Source organism: Dermacentor albipictus, chromosome 4 (genome assembly GCF_038994185.2).
Source record: "Dermacentor albipictus isolate Rhodes 1998 colony chromosome 4, USDA_Dalb.pri_finalv2, whole genome shotgun sequence".
Classification (NCBI taxonomy): domain Eukaryota; kingdom Metazoa; phylum Arthropoda; class Arachnida; order Ixodida; family Ixodidae; genus Dermacentor; species Dermacentor albipictus.
The window spans coordinates 170,825,805-170,852,634 of record NC_091824.1 but is presented as its reverse complement, the minus strand read 5'-3'; the positions used below and the strand labels follow the sequence as shown (position 1 = coordinate 170,852,634).

At 45.9% G+C, this 26,830-nt stretch overlaps 1 protein-coding gene across 1 annotated transcript; it reads left to right on the top strand.

Moving 5' to 3' along the window:
- Positions 1-5,490: 5,490 nt before the first annotated feature.
- On the top strand, positions 5,491-25,693 carry LOC139059412 (uncharacterized). Its single transcript, XM_070537806.1, has 2 exons — positions 5,491-5,542; positions 22,710-25,693. Exons 1-2 carry the CDS (start codon positions 5,498-5,500, stop codon positions 23,223-23,225), a joined length of 561 nt encoding a protein of 186 aa, XP_070393907.1. The 5' UTR covers positions 5,491-5,497; the 3' UTR covers positions 23,226-25,693.
- Positions 25,694-26,830: the final 1,137 nt, after the last annotated feature.

Sequence of the window (26,830 nt, the reverse complement as noted above, 5' to 3'; positions counted from 1 at the left end):
CGGCGCGCGCCCAGCGCTTCCAGGTGGTCACCATGGAATTTCATACGATACCTATTGTAGGAAACTCTATGGTGGTAACGAACGACATGCGGGTTATCTGCGGGACATAATATTCTTGACAGGAAAGTAGCGAGCGCGGAGTTTTCAATAAAGGAAACTACTCAAGCAAGACAGATTACGATTATAGTAGCGGGACAATGTTACGCCTCGAAGGGTGCAGCTGTTTTTGGACTGTATATCCACTGTGCTGATTTACGACGTTAAACTAACTAACTAACTAACTAACTAACTAACTAACTAACTAACTAACTAACTAACTAACTAACTAACTAACTAACTAACTAACTAACTAACTAACTAACTAACTAACTAACTAACCAGCTACTGCATTAATTCGGCATTTCAGTGATCTGACGAGATGGGTGCATGACTTGCAGGCTTGCCTCACTAAGCGCTGCGTAATATGCAAATGTGGTACGAATAAGGTAAGCGTGATGTCGTATGAAGTAGTTAGTCATTGGGCAGAGCGGCACACGAATGAAGCGCAGTGCAGATCTCAGTGCATGGCCGTTGTCGAAGCATATCGTTGTGTACAGCGAGTTCAAAGCCAGCGCGCAGCTGCGAACGCGGCTTGCTTACTTCCACACATGCAAGATGACGCCACCGACGCGCCTGCGCCTTGTCGGTGCCGGAGAACCGCCGCCGATGCGCGAAATTTCGAACACCACCGTGCCAATCGACGGTAGGGGTCTCGTAAGGAATGTGCGAAGGCACTCTGTGAGTTTAGTTATTTGTAGTCATTTCTTGGCTACTCGCGTTCATCGCTCTACATTACATTATGTTGGATAGAAAAAACACAAGCTGTACATTTTCTTTTGTACTTGCCACATTGCAGTATGACAGTTGAGCCTAGCGGATTAGAGCATATATAGAGATGCTTGTAAATTGAAAATAATTCTGTTCTCGAAAAATATTTTAGCTGTATGTTTTTCAAATGTATTTGTTTGAAATATGCATCGAGGGGTTTAATGGGCCCACTGAATCGTTCATTGTGTCTATTAACCGCCGAGTTATGCATGACATATGAGTAGGCCTCCAAGTTTTTGTAGTTAATTTGTGACCAAGATTCCTAACAGTGCCTTCGGCGTTGCGCTGCGCTGTTAAGCCTCAAAGCGCGGGATCGAATGCCGACCGTGGCAGCCGCATTTAAATGGGGGCGATATGCGAGAACGCAGGTGTACAGTGCGTTGGGTGTACGTTAAGGAACCCCAGCTGATCAAAATTGTTCCGTATTCCCCCACAACGGCGTGCCTCATAATCGTATCGTGGTTTTGACATGTAGAACTCAAGATGTTGTTAAAAATAATTTTATGACGATTCCCTTGAACTTTCCAATATAAACATGTGCCGTAAAGACTGAAACTAAGGGATTATTCCGACCAGCTTATTTAGTGAATGGATTCCTTTGGGTCTAATTGCGAATGTGTCCACCAGGGCAGATAACTCATCTACATGCAGTGACGTAAGCTGAGTAAAAGTTGTAGGCTATGAAAAAAAAAGTTTGAAGTAGAAAAATAGAAAAAAAAACGCTGTATATGAGACAACAATTTAATTCCTACAAAGGATGTTGTTCACTACTTACTTTGCTCTTAGAGTGTAGATTTCTCTTATTATGGGTCAAGGAACTTTTCGCAATAAACGCGTATGAATACGTCTTATGTCACTTTGACATCGTAGAATAGCGTCCGTAAACTTGTACCGCTCCAGGTGCCTGCACGAAAGAATTTACGAAAGGGGACTTTGCAGCGTTTGATTGCGACTGCAATATGTGAAAGAATGGCCAGAAAAATTTATTGATAGAGACTGTCTCCTGTACGCAACTACTGGAGAGCAAGCTACGTCGCATCACGGAGTAGACGATAGTAAATGACATTCGCAAAACAGGAATGCTAAAATGAGAAAAGAAACTTCATATCATATAGCCTGTGTCGGGCAAATGTCACGCTTGATGAATGTGGAAATGCAAAAGCTCATTGTATTTCATTTTGTCTTGTTCAGATTTCAGTTTACACCAATTGCACAAATATGTGTTTATTGTAGGAATTCGGTATTCTCTAAGTCGCACTTTATCCACTAATTTGCATGCTGCAACACTTGGAAAATCAATATTGACACGTGCTTATGTGTTTCCAGCGACTGCTTTTCACCGGCTAACCACTGTTTCAATGTTATCATCCGGCGCAAGACACACCTTCCTCTATGGGAACTTTTTCATTCTACAGCGAAAAACTCTTTGTTTAATCAGATTGCGTGCTCGAAGGGAATAGTGGTGCACCTTCTAGAACATACCCGAACAACAGCGATAACGCTGCAATGTACGACGAGCCATGTATAAGTAGCCGACGCGTCTTACCGGCAGAACAGATTTTGATGACCGACGACTGGGCTCACCGAGCTATCGTTGTGCTTTGAGTGTCACATGCTTTTCTGCGCAAAGTTCGCCCAATAGAGAGCTAGTTCTCATTACTCGCAGTTTTGCTACTGGCTGGTTCTTCACCTTCACCGCAACGTGACAATATCACGAAGAGCACGACGTTAAATTGTGTGAGCTAGCTGGGAAACGACAACATATAATATATGAAAATATAGCAAATGGAAATGAGTTTGCTTTGTTACAGTTCAACTTCCGCAACGACGCATTTATTTGTGTCACGCAGTTCGATAATAATGAATGAGAGCCGACATCTGTCTGATCCCACACATACACCCATATTTGGTTGGTGATGTGATATTGCTTTGTTGTGGGATGCATTCTCTGTGAGCTATTGTGGTGTGATTTTATGCATACTTTGCGACCTGAGGGATGTGATATTATTTGTCATCTTTGTGATGTGATAGTATACATTCAATTTACGTTGCTATAATCCTTGTATAAGTTCTACACGCTCCTGTTAGAGTTATTAGTTTTAGATTATACAATTTTATTACTTCTGGCAATTGGTATTCTAGCGAGTCTTTAGAGTGACTATTAACTTTTTGCATATTTCTTGTTAACTTCTGTGTATTGACGTCTCTAATTTTGACAAATGGTTGCCTGCAATTTATATATCTATCTCCATTGGATCATTTACTAGCCTCTGGTAACGGGTCCAGACAGTGGTTTGCGTACATTCTGTAGTGCAACAAAGGACAATAAAAGAGAAAAAAGGAGAAAGACCTGAATATTATGCCTTGTGACATGGTTCTTTGAATTCATTTGAACGGCACTGAAATATGCAAATGTCTACATTATAGGAATATTTATTTGATATAGTGCCATCAGTCATCATCGCCTCAACCAGCCCATTTTTATGCCCATTGCAGAACGAAGGCGTCTCCAAAAGATGTCCAATAACCCCTGTCTAGGACTAGCTGATTCCAATTTGCGCCTGCAAATTGCCTAATTTCATCGCCCCACTTGATTTTCTGCCGTGCTAGCGTGCATGGCATGAATGGGTCCCCTCGGCACTCATTTGTTAACTCTAATTGTCCGCCAGTTATCTGCCCTATGCGTTAGACGGCCGGGCCTACCCAGCTCCATTTTTTACTCTTACTGCCAAATAAAATTACGGCTTTCCCCATTTGCTCTCTGATTCACACCACACTTTCTGTGTCTTAACATTACTCCTAACTTTCTTTCCTTCCATCGCTCTTTGCGCGTTCCTTGTTCTCGAGCTTCATTGTTAACCTCCAAGTTTCTGCCCCCTATATTAGCACTGGTAGAACGCAATGACTGCACACTTTTCTTTTCAACGACAGTGGTGAGATTCCATTCAGGATTTGATAATGCCTGCTGTATGCACTCCAACGCTTTTTTATTTTTCTTTAAATATTTTTCTCACAATCAGGGTCCTTTGTCAGTAGTTGACCTATAGATAAACGTACCCCTGCACACACTCTAGAGGCTGACTGGCGATCATGAATTCTTGTTCCGTTGCCAGGCCCATAACCCACACAGTAGTCCTGAAGAAGAGTTGCGTTGGCCTAAGTTGAACACTGTGGCCGTACCCAAGCTGCCGAAGGCACAAAGTCACTGCCATTCGTTATCTTTCGCATATTTTGGCAATTACTTCACGTATTTGGCTATATATAAAGAATCGCTGCTCACTCCTCTTATCTAGAAGCCCTGCGCCTGCGTATACCGGTGCGACTCGATAGAGCCGCCAACCATAAGTGAAGTGAGCACCACGAAACCATGCAGTTTATGTACACTTTTTTTTCCTGTATGCTCGCCGACGTCCTACAAGAAGAAGAACCTGGGCACGTTGGCTGTACGCTCAAGGCCAAGGTGTAACAGCGCAATCAACGAAAAATGCAGAAAAATGGACACGACTAATGCTGGAAGCTATTACCCACAAAAACTTCAATTCTGAAGATAATATTTCATAATAAATTAATTAACTGCAGCGCGACAGGAAGGATACGCGCAGAGACAAAGTGAACACGCTGGGCGCTTCAGTTTGTTCGTTATTTACCCGTTTCGCTGCACTTAATAATGAATCAACACCAACTAGATCGACATTCAGTTCAACTATCAGCTTTTATAAGTACCGCCCCTGCTACATTTAAAATAATTAGGCGCATTATCACATGATGCGCAGCACAGCGCATTGCTGCGCAATATACATTTCTCAAGTCCAACTAATCAAAGTTTGTCTTCAAAAATAATGTTTCAGTCGGCAGAACACAATGCTAGCCCTGTGCACGCGTGTGTGATGCCATGTGTATGTGCTTATACATTCTGCGTTAACTTTCTTTCGTGTTGTTTCACCTTGAGTTTCTCATAGTGAGCATGCCACCATGCAGTTGCACGCACTGTTGCATGCAGTCTAGCACAAACAATACAGGCATGACGACGGGGAAGACGGCTAGGTACGTCTTGCGACAGATTGTTTTTCCTGGGTGGTACCCTTTTAACATTCTGTTGTATACAATGTCAGTGAGGCGCAGCAAACCATCAGTTGTTATCATAGGTCGCGTTTACAGCTTCCGTGTCCTCTGGCGTGTCCTGTTCGGCCTGTGTATACTGGCCCCACCATTCGGCCGTCGATGCACACTGCGCAGCTGGGAGGAACTCTGCCGGTGCCGCAGGAGAGCGGACGGTGCTCTCCGACGTGCATACCCGCTGTCCGCGGTGACGATTCGAGCATTCGCTCCACGGAGCGGTTCTCGCAGGTGCGGCTCACGACAACGGGGGAATTCCACTGCCATCACTGCAGGTAGCAGGGGCTTCTGCAGTGGGAGGCTGTGGGGGGGGGGGGGTGAGCTCCGTGAAAGTCGCCCCGGTGGTCTTCCAGCGCCGCTCGGCTGCTGCCGGTGGTCGCACCTCCCACCCCCCGCTCCCCTCCTCGTCCGTGAACCTGACCCGAATCGAGGCCGACCTCGTATAAGAGGCGCATCCGGAAGCGCGCATCCCCCAGACGCCCCCCTTGGTCGGAAAGCAGTCGCACGCGCAGACATGGATTCTTCCTCGCCGCCTCGCTTCTTCGCAACCGCCGTCACGGTGAGTGCAACGGCCGACGACGCTTCTGGCCGGACGCCGGATATGGCCGTCGGGTCTCCGAGCTGCGCGCATCGCCCGGTTGCCGCGCGCGTCGGGCGCTCGTGGCATCCCGTGTTCTTGCCGTAATCGCGGTGGTGACGCAGTCCACCTTTCGCTCGTACCTCCTTCTTGTGTTACGAGTGATTCGACGTGAGTATTCCCCCCCCCCCCACCCCCCATATATTTAATGACCTCCTCCCCTGTCCCACCCTCGTTCGCATATACTGCTCACTCCTGCTATGGGAACGAATTCTTTGAACTAGACGGCGTGTTGCGAAAAGGTATCCGTATAACCAACTATCCGATGAATGTGAGCAGAATCAACATCTATTGTATTGCAGCTTGAGCATCGCATTATATTTTCTGCATTTATATTTGTTCATTTGCAGACACTGTTGTGGTAACGCTTTAATACCTGAAGGATAAAATAGTCGAATACTCGCAGTGCAACTGTGATGCCGTGCTAGAGGTTACTCATGGTGATATGCACATTGCATCAGTTCGAGCACGACGACAGAACACGGTGAGTGATGTAAGGAACCTAAAACGGGAACTCAAAATAATGCTTGACGAAATTGCAGCATTTACACCTCGCTTCATGCCATGGAGTCACACTACAGTGCGGTGAATCTCTGTGCGTGTTTTCTGTCCATTGCTAAGGAGCGACAGTGATCCGCGACAAAGTGTGGAGTGACCCTTGGTGCAGAGCGACGCAAGAGGCAGGGCTCTATATAGCGGTCCACACGTATCGAGCCCAGTACCGCTAATTTTGTACAAATAATCTGGACTGAGCAGTGAGACTCTACCGAACAGGTCGAGCTGCACACATTCGCCCCTTCATCTGAATTAGGCGCTCAGAATGTGCCTTAGGCTACTTACACCGGGGCAGTGCCACAGCACTACACCCTCCCCCTTTCCATTCTCGGGTAACAGGGGGTCAGCTGTACCCTTACCCGTCCTGCAGGATTCCACGCAATCATGGCGCTGGCGAGCAGCTTTGAGTCAAGAAATTGCCGGACAACTCGTATAAGGTCGTTCACACCAAATACTTGTCAAACACAAACTAAATTTGTAGCTTGTTAAGCGTCTGCGTTTTAGACATATAGTTCAATCAATTTCTGGATGCATTTAAGCTATTGCCAGCAGCCTAGAGAATGGCACTGTTCTTTCCCTTTCTTTTCAGTTAAGGCCACAGAGCGTTGTTATTAGTGCCGTACGAGTAGAGACCCCGTAATGTGCTCAGAAACAGTACAAATACGAGACCAAGCGCCACGAGAACGCTCGTTACCTTTCATAACGCTCACGACAGCTGCCGTCAGCAAAAAGCAACATCATTGCTTAAACTACACCACATGGCCTGGGGCTCTTGCACTTAATCCACGTGAAGCAGGGGCCGATCGAGGTAGCAACAAGGAGATTGAGAAGAGGGTGTCACCAAAAAAACTGAAGAAGGGGATCGGATGCTCACTTTGCGGTCAATTTTGTCAGCGCGAAAATTTTCAGACTGAACGCTGGACATTTTACTGCTGCATGTGAGGTGCATTGTGTATTTATGGGCGTAGCTTGTCTTGAGTACTTAGGTGTCACCAAAGACTTTTCTGTTTCTCTGATTTTTATTAGGTTCACGTGCTACGCTTGCACGCCGCATATTAGCACATTCGCAAATATATGTATTCCGGCAATATAAAGAAAGAAAATCGAGGATTCTCTGCACCATCATACAAAACAAGTGCGGCGTCAAGCACGGCCGTTCAATGGTGCATATTTGTGCCGATTTTGCTTACTATAGGTACGTAGCTCCCATTCCAGCACAGTTCTCGCCAACCACTTTTCCCATGCATATATATATATATATATATATATATATATATATATATATATATATATATATATATATATATATATATATATATATATATATATATATATATATATATATATATATATATATATATATATATATATATATATGGAACACTGCTATATAGCGATGTTGATGAACTTACAACGACGCAAGCTTCGCCATCATAATTGGCTTTGTTGCGTTCTGTAGCACTCCTGTCGCTTTAGTTCGCGATATTCGGGTTGCACGGTTACCCGATTCCGCTCTCGCCAGCCTCCGGTGGCTTCGATGCGATGAACTCGCTCTTTGCCGGTTTTCGACTTTGTGGTGGTTCTTCTTCAAAAAAGTGTGAGATGGAATGCTCTTCATTGAAATTGCAGAGTATTTAGCCAGCGTATTTTCGCCTTCATGCTGCTCTTTAGGGAATGGGACGAAGGAGAAGAAATGCCTTGGAAAAAGGTGGGCGGAAGAAGAAAAAATAATGCAGGTCGTGTGACGTAATCAGCAGTAGGGTAAGTGTCCGGTGCGACGAATGGAGACAGTAAATGCAGGTCGTGTGACGTAATCAGCAGTAGGGTAAGTGTCCGGTGCGACGAATGGAGACAGTAAATGCAAAATGAAATAAAATCGCAGCCTTGATGAGACGACGTGCGTGAGTCATGCTTTAGACAGCAAACCAATTGGCTGGATTAGACTAGAAGGAAGTTTTCTTCAACTGCGAGGCTTTTCTTTCGAGGAACCCTTCGTAGCAAATGCCACGTTTGGGCGGCTGTCTCATTTCCTGTTTATTATTAGTTTCAAGATGCCGACTTAAATCGCTGCACTTTATTTGAAGTGTTCTTGGAGGGTATGAGAAATATATTCGCTCAAAAGTGTTCCCATCGCGTCTGTTCTGAGCGACTAACAACAACAACAAAAAAAGTAAGGGAAATTCGCTAATTTGCAGTGGGACGGAATCTAGACGTGCTACTCCAGAGTTCTACTTGCGACGCCGCATACTAAACATTTAAACAAGCTTTGTCTCTAAAACAAACAGAAGCTACCGCACGTCTCGTGTGTAGTACAGGGTGCCCCAGCTGTCATGCACAGAGTAAAAAAAAGAAAGAAAACAGAACACAGGCACACACAAACACGTGAACAAGAGCAAGTGGATGTTGTTTGGAGTCTCGTTGAGAAGATGCCAGTATGTTTTTTTTAGCTATTGTGCACCTAGTCTTAAAAGAAAAGGTATTATTCTATGTGAATGAGAACAAGCGCATGTCGTTCACAGTATTCTTGAGAAACCACCGGCTCTCTGAAACCCAATTATTATTAAAAGGTAATTATCTAACATTTTTAATTGTCAAGTTGTGAATTAGGCGGTTGTAGAGAACCGTAACAGACGTCACAATGTGGCGTCTCCAGCAAGGCCGGCACATATCGCGTGTTTACTTTCTTCAGAAAATATAGAAAGTCCACGAAATATGACAGACACCACGTGACTTCGCACTCGGGCGCCCATGAATCGCACTGCCATCGAGCAGACTCAGCGGGAAAGCAAGCCGTTTCTCAGTCTCACCATTCAGTGCAGCGGGTTTTCTTATTCTTGATTCGCAATAATCGTCGGGAGCAGTTCGCGCGTCGTGGAGAGAACACGCCTGCCCACATCACCGCCGCCCGGCCCAGATGAATATCTCTCCTGCTGAGACTGTTTGATGGCGTGGCCTCGATGTCGATCCTCCTCCCCGGCGGCGGGGGAGGAGGACATTGCGGGGCACCCTAGTGCTCACCAAGGTCCGTGCCTACGGTTGCGCAGCCACTTCATATCTTTCATATTTCGCGGGCTTTCTCTATTTGCCGAAAACAGTAAACACGCGATGTGTACCTTGTTGGAAACACTTCGTTTTTAGGTCTTTTATGATTATCTACAGCCTCTTAATTAACATATGGACAATTATAACAGCAAGAAAGAATTGAGCTAATTGATTTTATTCAACGAACGAATGTCAGTGACTAAAATATTACTGGTTTTTAAGTAGTTCTTTTAGGACCTTTTGAAACACGAAACGACCGCGCTTGTGTCTGTCGTCTTGTGTTTCGTGTGTCATCCTAAAATACCGCGCTAAGCATCTAAGAGCTATTGTATTTATCACCATTTGGTTTTCTAATGTGACTCATTCCAGTAGTTAGCCGTAATAGAGCGATCACGCCGGCAATATCATTTGCTCACTTTGAGCAAGAGGACATCTCATCTGCCAACACCCGCGGTGACTGTAGAGCCTGCGCATATTTATTTATTTATTCAAAATACCTTATAGGCCCGAAGAATGGGAATTGGGTAAGGGGAAAATTTTTTTTACACAGTATAAAGAGCCAACAATTATACAAAATTATACAATTATACAATCCTTTGCTAATCCTTTCCAATCCTTTGCAACGAAGAGTCAAGTTTACACAAACTCTAAAATTCTAAGATAAAAAGAAAAAAAAGCATACAAGAAACAAAGCAGACAAGAAGTTTTTTTTTAAATTAAGAAATGAATGTTTATGTCGTGACGGAGTTTTTCTTTGTTAGCTTCAGCTACCAGGATATCGGGAAGGTCATTCCACAAGCGGATGACACGTGGAAGCGCAGATGGAGCTTATATATATGTTCGAATATATTTATATTCGTGAAAGACCTCGCATCTTGTATTTGGACAAGCAGCGTGTTTGCAAACGACTGAAGCGTTGCGATACATACCCCAGAACAACGCCTGCGACGGTATTTCGTAATGATCCATTTTTTGAATATTTTTGTTCTTCTTCTATGGCCCGCACGAAGCCACGCATCACTGTAGCTGGAATGGGCCACTCGGCAGCGTGGATGATACGGAATGATCAGGAGCGGATAAAAATAATTCCCTCAAGATACGACCCAAAGTGTCGAAGGAAGTCTACGTGCAGAATGCCTCGTGTGCGGCCTCTTCTCCAAGTGAAAGCCGGACTGGAGTTGAGCAGTAAACGAACCGAGGCTGAAGGAAAGAGTCGGGGGAAGCAGACGGGTGAATGCAGACGGGCTGCAGAAGGAGCACACGATGTCAGGGCTCGTCGTCGTAAGCACCCGCTGTCAGAAACGTGGACATCCTGATTAGCGCGCACCAGAAGCAGAACAAGAAATCGTTAGAGTTTCTTTGCATTGTCTGTCACTTTGAACGGACATCTTGTACGGGGATCGTATTTTGTAACGATCCATCGTTCATTTTTCATTCCTTTATTACCATTCGCCGCGCCTATATATAACGGGCAATCCCGGCGATTACGGCGGCGCGGCGACATCCGGACTAATCACGAAGGGCAAGAAGAATGGGAAGAGAAGAAATGGGTCGCTACAAAATGTGGCCTCGGATTACATTGAAAAAGTTGTCCATAAATATTCTTGATTTTAATGGCCTTTCGAACCTGTGTCAATTGTTCGAAATAGGTGAGAGACGATGACGCGCGCATGCATCACTCAAAGGGAGCGCCTCCTGTCGATATGCGCGCGCCGGAGCCTTGGGCAGCGCCGCCGCATCTTTGCGACTTCCCTTGAAAGCAGCTTTCCTGCACGATGCTGGCTGACGCAAGCATCTCGGTCCAACGGACGCGCTCGGCAGCGGTGGCCTTTCCCTGACGCCCGCTGATCCGAGGACGGCGGCGTTTAAGGTCACCAGACCACTAATGTGTTGCAAGAAGCGGGACAGGCGGATGAAGGCGGGCATGCGTAACCAGAGCGTCGCTGACCGACCTAACCGCGCCTGCGCAATCTGACGACGGGGCGGAAAAAGACGCAGCGGCTGCCGCCACTGCAGCTCCCTTCGCTACGTCTCGGCGCTTGTCACGTGTGCCGACGGTGTTCTACGTCCCACAGCTGCACCGTCGGCTATGCGGGGCGCCGTAGTGCAGCGATGCGGGTTTATTTTAGTCTCTTGAGGCTGTTTAATGTGCTCATAAATCCATGCACACCAGTGCTTCTGTTTTGCTTGCTGCTCGAACCGGAACGCGACCGCCGTTGCGAGGAATGAAACGCCTGAGCTGGCGATGAGCCGTAGCAACCGAGCACCACTGACGAAATCTCGCTCGCTACGGTATATTTTCTGGCAGCAGCCCTGCTGGGGTCGGGATGGACAGAGAATGCGAAGGAGCGCATGGTCTAGATTTCACGGTGGACATGTGATGCACAGGATATCTACGCTCGCTTCAACGACCATACGCGAGCTAATTACCTTGGGTGCTGTACGCAAAAAGAAAAAAGAAACGAAGCAAAAAGAAGTCAGATTTGTCTAGGTCGCACTTGATCCGCCCCTTTGATGCTCCTGTCATTGCATATTTAATCCTGGAACAGTATCTGCTCGTGCCAAGAAAAGAAGATGCTCGAAATGAAAGCGAAGGGACGCGTCGAGCTATGACCAAGTGACAGGCTGCCAATTTCGTCTTTTGTCGGAATCAAATACCATATACGAACGAATGTTCTTTTTTTTTAAATTTTTACTTATACTAAGCAATAGTTTCCGAACACTTCGTGCGCTGCCATTTACGTTCCATTAAGACTTTCTTCATTTGGAACCAAAATGGCTGAATTTGTCTAATCAACACTGCGGCAGCTCAATACTGCTGATTTGCATTTTATACGTCCATGATAATTACGCTTGGGATTTACGCAATCACTTTCAAAATTTTATTTGGTGATGTGTATGTTTTTGCTCAATTACGTTCCTTTTTTCACCCGATGGCCCTCCGTTGAACATTGGACTAAGAATAACTTTGTAACCTATCAAAAAAAAAAAAAACGATGTGCAGGACATGCTGTTACTTTTGTGTTGTTCACCAAAGCGATTGAACGCTTAGGATTTAACGCTCGTCGTGCTCCACAGCACCTCATCTTGGAGAGCGGACAACGTCCTGAACTAACCCTTTTCGAAGTCAAAGTGAGCGTGGAGATAGGCTCTTGGTTCAGCACCTGAACAAAAGATAACGGCTGCGTTCTATTCTTCTACAAGTTTACACTAAAAATGAAGAACTATACAATTGACGTAGCCCGGCAACGTACCTTGCCATACTCCTCAATCAATCAATCAATCAATCAATCAATCAATCAATCAATCAATCAATCAATCAATCAATCAATCAATCAATCAATCAATGTGCCCATGAAAAACAACGGGGTATACTACTACTACTACTACTACTACTACAATTACTACCAATAATAATAATAATAATAATAATAATAATAATAATAATAATAATAATAATAATAATAATAATAATAATAATAATTTGTTTTCAATACTGCCAGTTTCTTTCCGAGACCATAGCAGGTGGGCGTACAGATTGTACATGCAGGTATCATAAATCAGCACCATAAGGCAAGACAGAAACAGGAATCCAGTGCAGTGACATTCATCACAAAGGTCTAAGATCTAAGATCTAAGACCAAAGAGCTAAGAGTATGCACAACTTTCCTTAACGATAATAGGAATGAATGCCGAGCTGAAATTCTATAAACAACACGCTTATAATACCTATAACTTATACACACTTATAATGTAAATAAATTAAAAAGCACAGATTTTAACAGCGGAGCTGCTTAAGCTTTTAGTTCCACCGTGGAGCGTTACCAGAAAACTCAGCCCAGCTGTGCGCCACCTCGCGTTGCCTAGCAACCACCTGTGCGCCCGTAGGGCGAAGTCGTGACGTCACAGGCGAGTAAAAGCTCGAAGCAGCCGGCGTGGCGACACACCTCTCGCCTTCTTTACTGCGTGTGTACATGCTGCTGCCATGGGAAGACTGAAGAAAGTCCGGACGCCCGAAGATGAAGTGGCTTACCAGCAAGAGCGCCGTACTGGCTAGCGAGAAGCGATACGTCGCCGCCGAGCTGATCCGGAACACCGCGCCGAAGCTGCGGCTGAGAAGAGACGACGCCGAGTCGAGGATCCCGAGTTACAGTCCAGGGAACGCGAGAGTCGGCGCCTGAACGGTCGACGTCGCCGAAAACGCGTTCTCGGCCTGCGACTGCTCGAATACCTCCAGCGTCAAGCCCGCCGAGACAAGAACTTAGCAAAATCTAGCATAACCTCGCAAAACCTAGAAACAACTTATCCAAGCCTATCATAACCTCGCAAAACCTAGAAACGACTTAGCCAAGCCTACCAACAACTTAGCAAAACCTAGCATAACCTCGCAAAACCTACAAACAATTTAAGCAAGCCACGTAAAAGTTAGGTGATCACAAGCTCTGCTGCTGACTCCAACCTTGCACCACTAGCGCAAGCTGCACACGTTTTTAAAGGGACACTAAAGGGAAAAATTATTTCTTCTGCATCAATAAATTACCGTTCTACAATACCAAAAACACCAGTCTTACAACGACAAGACGTTTGGTAAGCCAGAAAAAGCGCAAAAACGAAATACGGGTGGCGACGCCTACTTAAGTTCCCGCACCTGGGGGCTGTGACGTCTTGGATTTTGAAGGCATCTTCTAGGGCCTACCAATTATATATAGCGGTACAGATTGACTACATTGTGTTCTAAAGCAACCAAGTATTAAATATGGCAAGTTTCGGGAAGCTTTATTCAGCCAACGCGGCCCAAATGCGAAAACATACTTTGGAATCCCTGACGTCACGCTGACGTACAGGCGCTGGGGTTTCGGCGCGAAATTGAAATACTGATACTTGGAACTTCATTTTCTCATCTAATAATCAAACTATCTTTTTGACATGGATTCTTCTCAGGGTTCTCAAACAATGCTGCATTAGTCTATACTTATTTATTGTTTCGCTTTAGTGTCCCTTTAAGCTCAGATAACACAAAGTAAACAACAGCAAAAGATACCAGATATTAAAGCGAAAGCTTTACTGGCCGCGAACTTGCGATTTCGCCGTGGCGGTGCTCCGAGGAGGCACATGACGTCACAACGCGTGCCTCGCCGCGGATATTATTTCTCTCTCTCTCGCTCTCTAGTCACTACTGCGCATGCGCCACTAGTAGCACCAAGCCACAGGTGTTCCGCCGCTGCGCAGCGCCGCGCTTTTCCGCTTCCGCCGATTGGTAAGACTTCAACGCGTTCCTCGTCGTTGCGCTCGCCTCCGCTCGCTTTGCGAGCTGCGTCGCATGCTTGATAACATGTCGGAGGATTGAAAAGGAGAGCTCACGTGCGCCGCAACCACAGTTGAGGCGGCAGTATGGACGGCGACAATTCTGATAAGCAGGAGGAGGCCTGGAATCGACATCGCAACGAGGTGAAGAGGAAACGAATCGCCCAGGAAACAGACGAACAGCGCGCCGAATGACTGGCTAAACGCCGCAACATAGCTAGACAACCAGACTAACCTGGACTTGCAATCAAGATAAACCAAGGTTAACCATGATATGCATTAGCTTTCGCTACGTATATCCTGGCATAGCGGAGATAAGCCACTGCCAATTTTTTATACATGAAATGGACAAAGTGCACAGAGAGATAACAACAAATATGATAGCACTCTGTTGTGAGCATTCGGCTACTAATATGCTTCCAATGATGGCGAAATGCCTCTGGGGCTGAGAATGTTACTGCATTAACGGATGATATTTTCTATTTTTGAGGCAAAGTCCGATAATGAATTCGCATTAGGAATCGAGGGGTCTGAAGAATTCCATTCCCTGACAGCAAGTGGAAAGAAGTGCTTGAAAGTGTCATTGTGGTAAGAGTACTCTTTTAATGTGTGTGGAATGTTTGTGCCGGGTTACGCGGGATTCTGATGGACGGATGTACAATGACGTGTCAATTTTATAATAGTTGTGAAGTAGCTGAAAAAGAAATTTCTGACGCTCTTGTTTTGCTCTAATCGCCAGTCTTTCGAGGCCAGAGCTTGTCAACATATTTGTGGGAGAATCAGAGCGCTTATAATTGCTGCATATGAGTCTTGCAGCCTACCCCTGTGCATTTTCTAGTTATTTAATGTTAGTAAGTGACTGTATAAGAAAACCATACTGTGTTAGCGCATTCTAATACAGGTCTAACATAGGTTGTATAAGCTAAAAGCTTGGTAGATTGAGGAGCTAGCCGGACGCATCTGCGAAGATAAAACAGCTTGTGCAGGGCAACTGAAGTAATATTAGAAATGTGCCCATCCCATTTGTGTTTTGAAGCAATTGTGACACCTAAATATTTTTGTTCATTCACTTTTTGAAGCCTAGTACCTTTAATCCTGTAATCATATTCGATAGCTTCTTTCTTTTGCGTCATCGTCACACATACTGCTTTTTGAGGATAATCGACATTTGCCACGTGTCGCACCAGTTCGAGAGATGGTTTAAGGAATCAGTTAGTGCAAGGTGATATGAATGACTAGTAATTTCTTTGTAAATAATGCAGTTGCCTGCGAAGAGCCCAGCATTGCAAGAGATATCGTCTGTGATATCGTTAACAAAAATAAGAAATAACAGAGGCCCCAGAACAGAGCCTTGTGGTACAACGGACGTGACAGGCCGGGTTTCTGATGGTACTTGCTCAAACAGGACATATTGGGAATGGTCAGTTAAAAAGTTTTCAATCCAACTTGTTAATAATCCACCTCCAATAATATTTCGGAGCTTTGCAATTCGTTTGTTGTGGCATACGAAATCACAGGCCTTAGAAAAGTCTAGTACTGTAATATATGTTTACGCGCAGTTATTAATAGACAGTGCTAAATCATGAACAACCTCTGCTAGTTGCGTTATAGTCGATAATCTACTACGGAACTCCTGCTGGTTAGATGAAGAAATGCCGCTCGTCTCTAAGAAAACGATTAAGTGTTTTAAGATTATATGTTACAACAACAAAAACAACAACAACTACTGAGGTTTTACCTGACAAAACCACGATCTGGTTATGAGGCGCGCCATAGTAGTAAACCCAGGATAATTTCTGATCACCTTGGACTCTTTAAGTACATTTAAATCTAAGTACACGAGCATTTCTGAATTTCTTCGCCTCCGTCGACATGCGGCTACCGCGGCCAGGACGTCGAGCTCAGCAGGCACTCCGCCACAGCCACGCGGCAACCGCGACGGGTGTCCCCCACATGGTGCCTTACATGTGGTCATGTAGTACACTGTTTTGGTACCCAATTACTTCGAACTTTTATTATGGAAAAGCTTGAGGCCACTAGCCTGTAATGCCAATGTCATAATGTTGTCTGTGCACACTTTGGCAAGTGTGTTTCTCGACCTTTTCGCTTGACGAAAGGTGCAACATTGTGAACGTGCGAACATAGAGAGGGGCGTCACCTCGCCACATAACTTTGTAAAATTGCTCTGAATATAATTTGTTTTTGCCAAGATAGTGTTTAACTGTCTACAAGGGACCAACGGCCTATACGACAGGATATGAATACCTTGAATTTAATAATAATAATATATGGGGTTTTACGTGCCAAAACCACTTTCTGATTATGAGGCACGCCGTAGTGGGGGACTCCGGAAATTTCGACCACCTGGGGTTCTTTAACGTGCACCTAAATCTAAGTACACGGGTGTTTTCGCATTTCGCCCCCATCGAAATGCGGCCGCCGTGGCCGGGATTCGATCCCGCGACCTCGTGCTCAGCAGCCTAACACCATAGCCACTGAGCAACCGCGGCGGGTGCCTTGAATTTAAAACTGCATAATTTACGACGCTTTAAACAGCAACGTCCTACATGTTGGACGATAGGCAGATTAGGTGCGGTTTCGGGAGCCTATACGTAATGCATGATGCCAAAGAGGGTCAAACGTAACCACTAATTCGCGTCTGTCATATTAACTGTTTGGTTCCTTTATACTTGGGAGAGTAGAGATTCCTTGCTCAGTCTTTTGCAAACAAAGCCTTACAGAGGTTGAAGATAATGTTGAGCCAAACTGGCACTCGTGATGAGGCGCCATCATCCACCTTTATTCTTCCACATGAACATCAAGCTGCGGCACTAAGTAACGAGGAAAGCAGCGAGGAATGCGCTACCAGTATGAACGATTCGCAGACACAACTTTTTCGGTTGCAGTAATAGGCAAAGCTTCGCAGTCCAGTGACGATAGTAAGGTTAGCACTGAGCCACCAGCAAAATGTCAGACGTTTTGCAGAAAGTGAGCACAAGCGCAATCTGAACGTGTTTTTCTTGCACCCGGTCCTGTGGCACACCAATTCATGAAGGAGCAGCCCTGACTGCAACAGACAAGTCCGAAAAATGTTTCACTGATGAAATGGCCACTTTTCTTGTAGATAACACCAAGTGCTACGGACAGCAAAGTGATCAATGCTTCGACGATACACGGGATAAGAGGTGGTGGTTTCAGGCCCTTTATCTTAGGCGTGCCTTACCTAGAGTGGTAGAATATAGGCGAAATATTTCCAAGTAATTTTCAAAGCATGACTACCAGCTTTTGATTACCGAGGTGATTGAGATTCTAAGGTAATCGTCTTTCACTGTAAACGCTCCAAAACCTTTGCAGTCACGTCCAATGATTCCGGCGTGCAATCTGACGAACTGGTATTGAGACATTTGAGAAAAATTCATTGAAGTGTCATGGTCAAAACTAAAAGCCTTTACAATCACACGATATAATGCTAGCACTTGCGGAATGGCGAGACATGACCAAAACAGTGCAATTTACTGCGCTGCTATATTGACAAGAAGCGGTATTCTTCGCTACTTAACTTTTCGATTTGTGTGTAAAAAAATGCATTCAAGCTATAGAGGGTAGCAAGTCATAAAGCTCACCTGAAGCATGCCAAAGGCCTCTAGCAGTCATATGCCAGAACGTATATGGCTATAAGCCATTACATGGAAAAAGACAACAATATCTTTAGTAAACAAAAAGTGGATTTCCTGGTTCGTTCATTTTGTGATTCTGCAGGACAAACAAATAATTTCTTCGCACTTCCACGTTAATACTACCATCGGTTGTGAGAAACTTGACATAGGAGTTCGTACGAAAGCTAAAATTTAATCACACGCGATAAGAAGTGCATTTGCCTGGTGTCCTCTATGTAGGACGACTCAGACCCAAGGGTTAAAATTATGTTCATGTCACTAAACGGCTGATACTGTATTATGAACGTTCGGAAATGCTTTATATTAAAAATATTCTTAAATATTTAAGTTGCCAACGTTTAGGCATATATGGGTTAACAAAAAGCGCGGTGAATATCAGTTTTCCAGTTTTCGGTATCGAGGATAATGGAGACGGAAGCGGCAAATAAATTGTATATTGCTCTCTTGCGGCAATATTGGTTGATAGTCAACGCTTCGTCTGTTCGTTCCGTTTGTGCTGTCTCGCTGTAACTTCGCTTAACTGTAACATGCTCCAAACAGCCCGAATTCGGACTCTTTTGCGAACAGAATGACATTCAATTCGTTATTATAAATCTGTGAATGTTACTACGCTATCTATAGTTAGGAAATGAGCAGTAGAATCCGCGAATAATCTCGTTTTTCTTCACATAGTGTTCGATACTACTATCGTGTCTTCTGCAATGCACATAAGGTGTCCCTAATAGATGTTAACAAGCACCACTACTCCTAATGCGTCTAGAATAGGTTATCACGTTCGATAGAAAACATTTTACTCCTGCTATTTCGTGATGACCAACAGCGCGAAGAAGAGAAACTTCGCGTTTGAGCCGACGCTTCGGCAATAGGACTTTGTCCTTTTATCTAAACGTTGCATACTTCTAGCCTGTAATATTCTTTGTTCTCCCACTTTTTACACACGCACTACGGAATAAGCTCTCTTTGAAAGCCTCACTGCTGCTTTACAAGGAAGGAGATCGTGAACCTTTCTGCACAGCAGGTTTCAGAAATGCTTTTACTTTTGGTGCAGAACAAGGAGGCGTCCAGCCAGCGAATAATAGTCGCGCTCATGAGTGCTAAAGCGGCGGATCGCATCTCATTGTCGGCACGTTGGACCAAGTTAAACGACGGTAATGCGCTTGGAAGCGCATCAGTGCTCCGGACGAGAGAAAATAAAAAAGGGCGAGTTGGTTCACACGCCGCAAGTATAGACGCTGGCGAATCGCATCGAAGGAGACGGGGAAAAAAAATCCTGACGCTTGCCTTCCTCTCCTCAGCTGCATATCAAAACAGGCAGAAATAGGTTACAGCTTGTCTCGGTCGTCGTCGCCAGAAAAAGTCATGCTCCGCATGCAAACGTTGGCGCATCGCGTTGTCGTGACGCGCCGGGAAATGCGACACGCTACTGTCGGATTCAAGTAAACACTGCCTATGAAATCGATGATTGGACGACCTCTCCTCTGCTCGGGAAGTAAATCCATTTTCGAAAGAGCAAAACAGAATGCCGACCAAAGGGTGTACTTGAACAAGGTTCCCGTGTAGAACAAGGTTTTCGTTTGTTCACTTGAACAAGCGGGTAAGGTTTCCGTGTGGAAGCCGAAATGTGAACCCTTCTGAGTACACCACTTATGCTGGCGTTCTGTCTTTCTGTCTCTAGCATGGAACTCTGCGTATGACTTACAACAGGCTCTCAGCAGCAGCCTAAGACATAACAGAATAGAGATTAATGCCGATGACGTCTTGATGTCAGCGAACTCCGTGAACACATGGAAGAACAAGGGGAATGATCTTTCACGTCATCATCTTCCGAAAGCACTTAACAGAAAGAATTCGTTAATATGCGTCCTAATATACGCACGCGCGGAACGCCAAAGGTGATAACAGTAATTCCCTGCACTGCTCTGCGTGCGCATATGATGCTCATCTCACATCGACAGCTGCACAGAAAACTATACATTACGGCTCTCACTCTCAATATAGGTTTGAAACACACACACACACACACAGAGAGAGAGAGAGAGAGAGAGAGAGAGAAAGAAAGAGAGAGACCTAAATGCAGAGATCAACTAAAACCATCGCTTTGTGGGGCCGCTGGAATTGTAGCAAAACTTTGGAAACATTATTATTCAATATAAAAATGTAAAACAAAGCGAGACGAGATTTTTAACTCGGAGAAAACAAATTATTCCAATCAAGAGCATACTTCGAACTAGAATGCGAGCACTTCGCAACGTGTGCACATTTATTATGGTCTCTTCAAGATAAAAGCCGTTACCAGAACCTATACGCTCAGGGTAATGCAATGTTTAACATCCCTGTGATGTGTGGATTTACGGGTAAAAACTCGTGGAAGCGACTGATTTCGAAGGGGGGAAGGGAACGCACTCGTAACGCGAGGTGCCTTTATCGTTAATGAACTGCTCGCATACACGTAATTTTTCCGAAAGGAAATCATCGGAGCAGGAATGTGCCTAGTAGGCAGTCGGGAGGCCTTCCTTCACTTACCTGTCAGGTCTTGCTATTGCTCGGTATTTCTATTCCGAAACAACTGTATGGTAGCAGCCGGAAATTCATGCTGCAAGTCAGAGAAGGGGCAATGCTTTACCTTGGTTATACCAAACATAAAAGGATGAACTCGCCTGTTCTGCGTTTTCACTAGGGAAATTAATCGAACTTCACCGTGGGCGCAGGGCATCTTCCGACACGCATATAGCAGATGCGAATCAACGAGGGGCCGGCTAGTTTGCTACCTTGTCGCCGCCAGCAGACACTCTGAAAAAGATATGAGTTGGCTGTAGTTAGCAGTTAACGCTAAATCAACTATAATTCATGGTGCACTTTCTTTCCATGGCGAAGAACAAGCGCAGTCCTGCCTATGTGTGGACAGTTTCTTGTTTTCGTATTAGCGCAGACGACTCTCCGTAATTTGTGTTCTACACTGACAGCGAGTACAGATTTTCCACAGCTGCTCCTTATATGGCGGTTGTATCTTGTCCATTGGAAGTTGCGTAAATCGCCGGTTTCAAAGAAGTTAGAACTGGATAGGATTATTTGCGCCACAATCAGCATCGCGGCAACAAAGTTGGCGAGAACAATGCGAACAATCTCGCGGGAAGCGTCCGCGAAGCTTCGGAAGCGGGGCAGGCTAGAGGACCAGGAGGAGGGGGCCAGTGTTGGGGCCACTTGAGGGGCAGCCTCAGCTGGGGGAGCGAGAAGGAGCTGCACTGCCGGTGCAGGTGGCGGGCGCGTTTGCGGATGTGGGTCAAGCGGCGGCGGTCACGGCCACTTCCTGCCCGGTCGGATCGCTCGTCCCAGCGCGAGACAAAGACGCGCCCCGCGGTGACCCCCTCTCCCCGCTTGACTCGCCCTCCGTTCGCTGGGCGAAGGGGCTTCGCGTGCGCAGATGCGGACGGGAGTGCGCATCCGTGTGCACGCTGCCGAGCGCGGAACGCAGGAGGGGCGGGGAACGGGAACAAATGCGATTAGCTCACTCTAACTGCTTCCTAATGCTCGCCGCGAAGCACGTTCACGGTGACTGCCCAGAACGCTGAATTCAGTCGCGGAATCCACGGAAGCGAAACAAAGGCCGCAGCGGCTGAACCGCACGCCGTCTTTCATCGAGCCGCCCTCGGTCCTCGAGAGATATCTGTGGCCTCGTGTTGTCGCTTTTCAAGGATAGCAAATTGTGAAAAACGGATGGTCTAATGTTTGCATGTGTTGTAAGAAGGTTCGCGTACGAGGGAGCCGCACTACCAGTGTTCTTTTGTCGAGACCCTCCACTGCGTGTTATTCTTCTATATAGAGCGAACGAGAGAGAGAAGTACTCGTATTTTTGCGCTGCGTTGTGCTCCGACATGTTACGCTTTGTATCTCGCGACAATGCAAACGCGCCAACAACTTCTGTAAGGGCGTCTGAAAGCCATGACGGGAATGATACCAATACTTATAGAAACAGAAGCCGGTATGGCTGTAGTGTGCTAGTGTGCTACAAGTTATCCTGGTGGGGTATCGGCCACCGGTCATTGGCTAGAGCTGAACCAGTGTAAGGAAAACCGGCTATGCGTACCTGTTTTCTTCTCACTGGCACCCCAACTCAGCCAACTGGCACAATTCAGCGGCAGCCGCAATGGACACGCCTACTAGGTGGTCATCTACACTAAATGACCCCCCCCCCCCTCATCCCCCTTTAAATGATAGGAACATTTAATACTGGTGTAAGCGGTGCATGCAGCGCGTGGGAGCATTTAAAGAAACACCGCTTGGCACATCTGAGGAGAGAAGCGCTATTTAGTTCGAACACGCACTTACATGTGCCATACCGTCAAATGTGTGGAAAGAGCCGCGAAAAAGCTCGAAAGATGCATACGCGTGCTGCTATAGCGCTGCACAAGGGTTGTGCGCATTGCGTATCAAGCAACGCTAACGCGCGTAAAAAGGCGTTGCGCTTGTTGAGCATGAAGTGAATAATCCGTCTCCTGCTTTCCTGATCGCAGCTATCCCTGCTGGTGGTTCTGGCGCTTGGAAGGGGCGCGCATGCTGACTCGGCCACCGAGCGAGAGCCTGCCTCGTTCCGGCAGCAGCAGCCGCTGGGCTCGTACCCCACAGTGTACGGGCTCGCGTACCAGCAAGGGTTTCCGACCGCCTACCTGACCAGGCCTGTTGCGAGGCCATCGCTTGGATCTCGCCTTCGGGGCCTGGTGAACGCGCTGTTCTTCCGCCGCCAGCAGCAACAGCAGCAGCAGCCTGGCTACCCGACCTTCAAGCCAGCGGCCGCCGTCAAGCCCGATCTGGTTGCAGCGGCGTCCAAGCCCTTGCTCCACTCGGTGCACAAGATCCACTTTCCGGGCTCCTTCCAGACTGACAAACTGGGATACGGGAAGCAGGGACTGCAGGCAGCCTACGCCCAGGCATACCCCTACCTTTCCACGGCAAAACTCTACAACGGTCTTTATGGGACCTCGAAGAACACGTACGCCGCAAAGCCCTTCGCCGGAGCATACAAGGCCTGACTACCCCGGACAGATGTTACTCTGAAAGACCGGGATGCGGCCTGAGCGCTTTCACTGGCGCGTCGTTTTTTTTTTCTCAATTGTGATGAAGTTCACTGTCATCATTTGTCACCCTTCGAGACATTCAGCAAATCATCGTGGACCTTGCAGAGCGCCCGTTTAGCATCAGAAGGCATCGTTACTGCTGAGGTCGAAGGGTCATCGCTTTCAACTCCACGATTTATGGTTATCCATATCGAACAAACGGGCATCAGTCAACGATTGGGTGACATTCGTCATATTTGCGCTGCCTCCTCGTCCTTTCTATGAGCGCCTTGAGTCAACGTTTATAATGGCCAAGATTGACGACAAGGAGTTTGCCATTTTAGTGCTTGTCAGCCAGCCCACAAAAGTGCCAGAACTCGCGAAATCTTGTCTAAAACGGCATAACGGTTTCTCAGAATCTGTCCCTGCCAGTGGCAAGGAATGTGCGTCTGCTCTTGCACTTGGCGCAAGTACCACGAGGCGTGTTCAAAAGCATTTTGAGAAAGCTGGAATAACGGCACCAAGAATGGTGTTCGTTCAAGTGAGGCGCCGTCATACGGGTTCTCTTTCAGAGACGTTCTCTTTCGTAATTTAATTATATCAATTTAGCATGTCATGTTGTTATTAATTGTTAGAAAGACGTCATCGTAAATAATTGTTACCAACGGAAGCGAAAAGTTCCACATATGTGTCAGGCCCACGTGAAGATCGGCAGCATGATGTATTAAAATGAAACTTCGTAGTCTTAAAACTGCTCGTGGGTACAACTTAGCATTGACTCTCATATCGTCTGAAATTAGGAATGGAATGTGGAAGTGCGCAAGAAAGAAGCCAACTCGCAGTAAATGGAGGCATAGTAGCAAGGGTATTATCTAGTGCAGATATCCTGACATGTAGCTTTTAATGAAGACGCCAAAATAAAAGCGATTGAGAACTTATGTTTTTTTTTTTTTGCAGGACAGTGTGAGTAGGGTGTATTAAGCGTATAACAGTCTGTAGTACCTCGCCCGTTTTTTCGCAGTCAGTTTGATAACATCCACCGTTTGCTGTTGCAAATTTGCGTTGTGCCATGCTTAGTGGAAACCACTCTTGCTTTTGAGAGCGGCCCAACGCATGTAAAGATTCGATGACACTTCAAGTGGAAGTCGGACAGTATTTGTACGAAAGTACACATTTTCAATGCGAGTTTCTTACCCGATATAACGATTGTTCTCGTGAAACTCGATACAACTGCATTTAGCCGAGTTATCGTTGTGATGTAAAGGCAAGCGTTTTGCTAAAAGGCTGAAAGGTCAACAGTGACCGAAGCTCAGTGCACTGCGTGTGATGAGCTGAAGGGTGAGAGCTTACGTAGTGATGAAATTTATTTCACTACTGTGCCTATATGCTAAGAGTTATTTGTTCGACCTGCGAAACTTCTTGATCTTTATAAGCTTCCACTGTGAGGCAAGAAGACCATTGTAACGTAGCCGCGTATAGAAGGTACGAGAACCACTGTATAGCCTTTGTGACATGAAAGAGAAAGCATGTTGGGCCTCGGTGACTACCATCTAAAGCTTACTCGGTACGGTAGAACTTGGCTAAAGTCGAGCCGCTCAGTTTACCCGATTCTTCTGAGTCGATTCTAAACCTTAGGTCATGCGCTGAGCCATTTGTTAAAAAGGAACATTTACCTTCAGACTTACCACGGAGAATGGGTGAGAAGTGTATTGCCATTAAGTGTGTGTGCGTGCGTGCGTGTACCAGCATCTTTGTATCGAACAAACCAAAAATGAAAATAGCTCAGAGAATCGTCTATTTATTTGCTCCATTTGGCTATCACGAAACCCACCCACAATTTTTCATCACTGACGGATACTTCACCGTGCACTGTTCTGGGTAAAAAGATGAGGTCTAGTAAGCGCGACCTAGTAGTACAAGTTAGGAATTGTGGATAGAGCTAGGTAAATAAATTATACGTTCGCTTAGCACATGTAACGCGCGACGGCGTAAGCCGAACTCAATAAGATGACAACCAGAGGTGATTTGTTGACCGCGATACTCGAAATACTCGTATTTGAGTAAGAATGCATTTAGGATATGCGCTAGCGCTTGATGTCATGTGAAGTGAAGCAGTGAACAATGTGAGCATACAAAATGAGTGGTATGACGACAAAAATGTTGCGCAGTTTCATCTGCGGCGCTGGGATCATGCCAAATCGGCAGGAAGCGAAGGCAAACGAGCAGCACAAGCAGGTGCGGCGACCACAGACGAGCGCTGTTGCGGCGAGCTCTCGTCATGCGCCTAGAGTCCGTTGTCGTCGTTTCAAAATGTCGATGCCGAGAAATATCACTCCCATATATCAAAATGAGCAACATGACGTTTTCTTCCCCTGATAACGTTTAGTCCTTTTAGATGAAATACATGTCATAATATCACTTGGCTGTATGCGTTACAATATTTATGCGTGCCCTGATTCTAATAAATTTGTGTGCTGTCTTTACCGTCTCCGCTTGACTTAATTTGTATACGAGGCTGCCTTTTCTTTTCTACAGAGGGCGACAGACCGAAGGTGAAATCTGTGCGACGTAAGCAGACATGTGAGCCACGCTGTAACCAGTGTAGTTCAAGGTTCCGCAACCGCGTTGGTAACGCAATGACGAAGTGTCAATGATAATGACCGAAAAGGATGAAATCAAGTGAAATGTTATCACTTGTACAACAGAATGAAATTCAAGCACAGTATCTATCGTCTCCTTTCAGGCAGTTCTTAAGTGGTTCGAACCTTATAAAACAATGGCTTGCGCGATGACTTCAAGCCGACTGGGATGCCTTCTAGTCAGACCTCCATGACCATGAGGTTCCGACAAACCATCGCCTCCGAGATAACGGGTGAGCTAGTCTACTGAGTATCCCACGTGACTTGAGCAATATTTAAAGATATGCAAACGCCACTTAGCTGGACAGAACCAAGATAATGTTGCGTGCCGCCTCTCGGAGATACTCAGATTACCTTCAGCATTCCACCTAATTGTATAAGTAGAGGCTTAATTAATTAATCAATTCATTATTAATTAATTAATTGATTGACTTTTCACATATAATAATATGAAAGGTACCAATGTGCAAATTCTATAGCAACATGAAAAACTTCCGATACAGCTGGCTTCTTCTCACGCATCCAGGCAACTGCAGCTTACGTAACCGTAATGTTTACCGGGAAACGCTGGCAGGGAACGCTGTTAAAGAAGGAGAGCTTTCTGGTAGAAACGCGGCCTCTTGCGTGGGCCGCGGATGCACGGAGGCGAGCGCCATCTGGATGGTGTTGCAAGGACCCGTGCGCGGCGCTCTGTGAATGGTCGAAGCGCTAGAAGAGGGGTTTGTGTTTGAATTTCCGCGTAACAGAATGTTATCTCTTATATTCAAATTACGCTATCATGTCTGTAAGTTGTGTGTAAGTCGTACTTTACGATTTTTCTGACGCATTTTACCTTGAGAAATTCAATTAGTTCAGTAATGTTTTTGCGCTACACGGAGGGCCTGCGTTGGTTGGGTATGCGTGGCACGGAAAGATGTTTCACTCACAAGATGGTAGACGCTG

What these genes read in the sequence shown, in the direction of transcription:
- LOC139059412 (XM_070537806.1), top strand. Translation starts at nt 5,498, where the DNA reads ATGGATTCTTCCTCGCCGCCTCGCTTCTTCGCAACCGCCGTCACG. An exon ending in TCTTCGCAACCGCCGTCACG is followed by an intron (nt 5,543 to 22,709) that starts GTGAGTGCAACG and finishes TCCTGATCGCAG; the next exon opens with CTATCCCTGCTGGTGGTTCT.